We start from the raw sequence: 6,000 nt of genomic DNA, 5'->3' as shown, positions 1-6,000 counted from the left end.
CTGTCCTGAGACTTGGCCAACGAGAACTTTTTGAGTTTCAAGCAAATATATTTCATTAAGGTTCTGTTTCTAACTAGGCTAAGAAGATCTACACCTACTTATCTAACCGATCATTAGTTCTCTGCAGCATTTTGACACGATGACTCCTGGCCAACGTTTCAATTCGATCCGAGAACGATTACCTACTTAACGTATATTCACAAATGTTTGATGCTGCAACGAACTGCAAGCATCAACTGTTACGGCGCGGCTTGTAATACAGCAGTTTGTTCGCTTGCTCCTGCTGTAAAATTAGTTAGGACGTTCCCTTTAAATGCTCTATTTCTCAAGGTCTCTCAGTTTACTCCAGACCCGGAATCCTTCAACTGTACTATAAACCCATGCAATGCTATTACATACTGTTGCGCATCTAGCGCTCGAACGTTACGCTCGAAACAACCATTGTTGATCCGAATTCGCGTTAATATTCAACAATAAAAGTAATAACTGATTGTCTAGGGCAGCTCGGTCTTCATTTACCGCATTCAGCCGTAGGAGTGAATGGATCCTGAGGACGCAGGAGATACAACAGCAGCCTAACCTTAACATTTACCGTTGAGTTAGTGAGGATGAATTAAAGGACCGCTTTCTCATAGAGCACAGGTATGGTATTCGAATTATCAAATTATAACTTTGAAGTAACAACAAAATGATCTTGTCCTGGCTGTACACAATCGGCCTTCTAATCGACACGATAGATGCTAGCCACACATAGTCTAATTGTACGGCTAAAGAGTGTCGTCTACTCTAAACAACCGTTTCTCCACCATATATAATAGAACCGATTTTATGAAATACTTGTGACAAAAAAAGGTGCAGCTTTGTAGCAGAAAATTAAAATGCGAAAACTAATTATCAGGCTTGAATTAACGAGAGGCCGTTCTTCTTTCTATATGTCGTTTAGCTAGAGAAAAATCGAAATACTGGCCAGGATGAGTCATGGAGTATGAAAATAAAGGGTTCATAATTTAGCAAATTGCGTTTGAGTTAGTATAGATAAGAATTTCACATCGATCTAATGTAAGATTACATCATTAGAAGAGTTATGGATGTTCTAGCGTTTACGTATGACACGTCTAGCATTTTATTACCTAAATAACGTAGCATAGTTCAATCCAGAACGAAGCAGTTTTTCAGTGATCGCTTCATATTGAAGTTAATTTTTCAGTAAAAACCAAACGACCAAAAAGCACTTTGTAATCTCCTCATTGGTAAGACCTTCCGACTGGGTCGAAAAAGCTGTCTCTGAAAATAAAAACGAATTGAAGAGGTTAGTTGATTTTATGACGCTTGGGTGCTCGTCTGGGGATGCTTGAGTGTTTTGTAGATGTATATGTCACATCAGGGACAAAAGTAAAGTCAAAACATTGTCATCTTGTACAAGACAAGGTTACTCTGAAGCTGATGGCTCACGATAGAGCCTGGCTTTACCATAGAGACTAAACGGTGAGGACTGCGTTCAGCTGCGGATGAGCCCAACTAAGAACATTGCTTCTGTTGTCGTTGTAAAATGACGATTAAGTCGCAGAAGATTTGCCTACCCTATCGATCATACCTACGTCGCGCCTCTATCCACCAATCAGAAACTGCTCTATCGCAGTAGCTCGTTTTCTATATTTTTTCTTCTTCTTCTTCTTTTTCTTTCTTTTTTTTTTTTTTTTTGAAGAATCATCTTTGTTTGTTGTTGTTGCTGCTGCTGCTGCTGCTGCTACCAACAGCGATGCCACAACGATTGCCGATGCGTGTGCCGGTTTGTGTGGTTCAGTAGTTCAGCGTTTTTGCAAACTTTTACGTGACCTCTTCTTAAGGCTCTGCTCGTGCGCGATGTTGCCCCTGACTGGTAGCTCTGCACGCCCATGACTCCACCGTAGAACGGTAATAGCGCTGTAGTATCAGTAGCAGTATGGGGAGGGGGGACGGGGGAGGGGGATGGGGGGCGTAAGATAAGGCATAGTTGTGTTTTGCCCGAAAGCCATAAGCGAGTGTTATGTTTCAGTGGATGTTTATTGGATGTGAACCGTGTCCGCCGTGACACCACCATTGTCGATTGCAGTTTTGCTTGGGCAGTTAGCACTTACTTGAGATGAGCTGGTATATAAGTGATGAAGGTGTTGAACGATCACTCATTCCGATGAACAACCGATAAGGATAACGTTCTAGTGCTCTTTCCATAGACACCTCCGAGAGAGCAGTTACCTCGGTGTTTGTAGAAAATTATATGTAAGTTCACTGACTAAGTAACTTAAGCCAGCTCCGATTGCATAAAGTGCGTTGGATATAGCCATCGTGTGACTTCCAGACTGCGAATACGACAGGGTGTTTAGCTAAGTCAAAAGCCTGAAAGAGAAGAGGATTGATAGCCATGCTGAAGTTCGCCATTATGGTATGTTGTGTTCGTAGAGGTTAAATATGTCTATGCAGAAACTGATTTCGCTATCTCACATATGTTTGTTTTTTGCTACCGAATCGAGTACTGCCTATTAAATGATGACCTAAGGCGTATGTTTGTTACCACGGTGATTATTAGTCAAGGAGGTAACATGTCTGATACTTAATTCTCCGAAATCTCTTAAATCGTCCGAGACCATATCTAAGACGCTTACAGCTGATTATTGTTTGCTTCGATTCTGACGGTCAGGAACTTTAGTAGTCTTGACATTTAGTTCTACAGTATACACACGGCACAGTTGTTTATAATACTGTGCCTTATCCTATTCATAAAAATATTAAAAATTATATAATATGTATGTTTTTTTATATATAATATTTTAAGAATTATTATAATTTGTCGCAGTTTTCTGAATTATTATGAAAGATTTCATTATTATTATTATTATTTATCCATCAAATTTGTACGTCGACAAATTCAATCAGTTCCCAATTTTTGTAAAAGAAAAAATAATTTTTAAGTAATATGATTAATATTATTATTATCCATCTATACAGTATAATATCGTAGGCATTGTATTATATGTTGATGATTATCACAGTTATGATATTTCATTCACAGGAGTAGGCTGAAAATGACTGAAACCCACGGAAATCAGATATGGTATTCGTCCATCAGGCATCGAACAATGGTACATAACATACACAGAAATTCTAATCACCTCTAATACATTTTGTTTGTTTGTGTGTGCGTGTGTTTCTTTCTAACAGCAGTTCACTGTTTACCTTGCTCTTCTTGCGCTTGCTCACCGTTCGTGGGCCCAACCGGCTTATGGCTACAGTGAGTATCCTGAGCATAGTGATTTGGATACAGCGGCTCAAGACCACCATGAAGAGCAGCATCGGGAAGACAACGAAACTCCTATGCCATACTCGTTCCAATACAGCGCCAACGATCCTGAAGGATCCCACTCACATTCGGCCACATCTGACGGAAACACTGTCACAGGCGAATACAGCATTCAGCTGGCTGATGGCCGAATGCGGACCGTCAAGTACACAGCTGACGAGAATGGCTACCGAGCCGAAATCGTAACCAATGAATTAGGCACAGAGTCAAAAAATCCTGCTGATGTAATCATCAAATCATCAGCCCCCACAGGGCCAGATGCTGCGTTAGAGGGCTCACCGGCTGCAGTTGCTGCTCCTGCTCCTGCCCCTGCGCCTGCCGAGGTCGAGGCCACCGAGACCCCCGCTGCTAAAACTGACCCTGATGACGCTTCGGCATCTCAGCTGGATCATGTCTTCGTACAGTCGCCAACTGCCTACAACAGCGAGCGTCAGCAAAGACAAAAGTATCGGTACTACGGAAGCAGATACGCTCAGTAGCTGTGGCCGTAAAATAGTTTTTTCCTGTTGAATCAAGGTTTTCGGTACATACCCGAGAAAGCCTCGTTAGCTTTGTGATCTTTGCTCATGCTTGTTTAGGCTAGAATTAAGCATGCAGGTGAATTTGGTATATAGAGTCCTGTACCTAATGCACCGAAACAATCAGTATCGTCATAGCAAATGCGAATAGGATAAACAAAATCCATCATATTCGAATTCTGGGACCCGTAATGCAGCACCGTATGAGGTAATTATTCTACAAGATATTTCGTATTTAAGATAGTAAAATAAGTTATTCAGACGAAACTCATATTCGAGAACTTCTCCGGCCAGAGTTTGTACGGCGCATTGTGTAGCACAGTATGTGCGACAAACACTTGAACGCCATCATATAAAATGCGTCAATCATTCACCGTTTGTCAGCTTTGTTTGTGTACACCTGCCTATCGTGTCCTTCGACTATTGATGGATATGTATGCGTCTTTGTAAACCGCTCGTTCAAACTATTTTCTGTCCACTCGACATTCGTATGTTATTTTCTCTCTCATCTCGAGAAGATATTGTTTGCAGTGTGCCCTCATCCGCGTCAGCCGAAAAAAAAAACCAAAAAAAAAACTTGATTGTGTTATCGGACCTACTTTTCTAGTTAGTTTGTATAACTTTTGAACAGTTAAAATTTCTACATAGAGATGAAAGTTGTCCGAACTATTCGCATACACAGTGCACTAGATGTAGCACTAATACGTGTAACATTAATCTAATATAATAATTTAAGTTGGTTATTTATAGTAGTGACAATTGTGTGCCGGATTATAGCTGGTACGGGTGGCGATCGAATCGCTCACCGTTACAACTATTCTATATAAGCTTTCAGATGTAATTATGTACGATCGAAAGATGGACGTCCGATTATGTACACTAATAATTCGTTAAATAAACCAACGACAGTCATATCTATTGTGCGATTGTTTCTGTCAACATACGTTCTAAGCAATTTTCCTACTTTGCTACCGGCTCAAAGGTTTAGCTAGAAGCGTTATAATCCAACCTTCGAGTCGTTATTTACTAAATATATTCGATGACACAACTGCCCGGTCGCACCCACGCCTATGGCTACATGTAACGAACCTATACCCATGTTGATGTATAAATACTTAGGAAAATATCTTCATTTCACTAAATAGAATAGAATGCATCCTTGCGTTTGGATTGGATTGGACGTATGTTCTGTGAACGGGTGTCAAGTCGGCCAAACTGTCCTATCGTGTCATATGAATACGATATTTGCCAAGAATCTAATTATGACAGATCTCGTTAGGTCTCCATTTGTCAAACGCTTGACAGCTGCAAGTTCTGCTTGCTAAACGCAGAACTGAGTGAGTTTCTTCCAGTCCTGACTGTTTAGCTTGCATTGTCATCCGAAAGAAGTAAAGCTGATTGAATGCCATTTGCATCAGGAACAAGGCTGGTAGGTAATGCTCTGCTGTCAGGACCGTTTTGGGATAACTGCTATTGAATTATCTGTATTCATACTCGTGTGTAGGCTAGGCACGAAAACATGCGCGTATGTAGTACTAAGAACCGGCGATTTCTTGCCCAGCATAAAGCTGTAACGCTTATGATATTTTGCTTTCATGCAGAAAGCTATCTGTTTGTTTTTCTTATTCAGCAAATATTATCGTTATATTCACCGCTGCCTATCGTGTAAATGGTATACATAACTAGTACCGGACTGAAGGGCGTATTTCTGCTTCGTCGGTAGTATCTGTGGATATCCAGGTATGCTTTTGTCTGTGTGTGGATCGGAACATATAAACTACGATTCCCTGTGCCAATACGTGTGTGCGTACGTGTATATCAACGTATGTCGATGTACCCCCTCCGTTAATAACCGACCGGATTAGAAGGTTACAGACGCTGCCTGTTAAACATGCGCAATTCATTTATTACGTTGGCCATAATCCTTTAACGAGATGGATGCATCTTCTTCACGGGACCTTCACTTGGATGCTGCCTTGACAATTTTTGTTTGCACCGGATCATTTTTGCAAGATACTTGTATTCTTTCTGATTGCCCGGTCGTATTGTACATGGGAAGTACTTGCGGCGCGCTGCTACTGCGATTCTGTTTGCCGGTTGAGGACCGCGTCAGCACGAAAAGTTCGACGACGATAGAACGGCAAT

General features: G+C 41.1%; 1 protein-coding gene across 3 annotated transcripts; it reads left to right on the top strand.

Moving 5' to 3' along the window:
- Window positions 1-2,064: 2,064 nt before the first annotated feature.
- Window positions 2,065-4,773, top strand: LOC147757087 (uncharacterized). Of its 3 annotated transcripts, XM_086984374.1 has the most exons (3): window positions 2,065-2,422; window positions 3,050-3,091; window positions 3,199-4,773. In XM_086984374.1, the coding sequence occupies exons 2-3, from the start codon at window positions 3,089-3,091 to the stop codon at window positions 3,814-3,816; spliced, it is 621 nt and encodes a 206-aa protein (XP_086840500.1). In that variant the 5' UTR covers window positions 2,065-2,422; window positions 3,050-3,088; the 3' UTR covers window positions 3,817-4,773. The 3 variants fall into 3 exon arrangements, with proteins under 3 accessions (XP_086840500.1, XP_086840499.1, XP_086840498.1); XM_086984373.1 differs by lacking the exon at window positions 3,050-3,091 and having other exon boundaries at window positions 2,066-2,422; window positions 3,202-4,773; XM_086984372.1 differs by lacking the exon at window positions 3,050-3,091 and having other exon boundaries at window positions 2,068-2,422.
- Window positions 4,774-6,000: the final 1,227 nt, after the last annotated feature.

Source organism: Varroa destructor, unplaced genomic scaffold, assembly GCF_002443255.2.
Source record: "Varroa destructor unplaced genomic scaffold, Vdes_3.0 BEIS01000003.1, whole genome shotgun sequence".
NCBI classification, from domain to species: domain Eukaryota; kingdom Metazoa; phylum Arthropoda; class Arachnida; order Mesostigmata; family Varroidae; genus Varroa; species Varroa destructor.
The sequence above is the reverse complement of the archived record's forward strand: the minus strand, read 5'-3'. Positions and strand labels throughout refer to the sequence as shown.

Coding starts and splice junctions, on each gene's coding strand:
- LOC147757087 (XM_086984372.1), top strand. CDS start 2,402: ATGCTGAAGTTCGCCATTATG. Junction 2,423..3,198: donor TGCTGAAGTTCGCCATTATG/GTATGTTGTGTT, acceptor TCTTTCTAACAG/CAGTTCACTGTTTACCTTGC.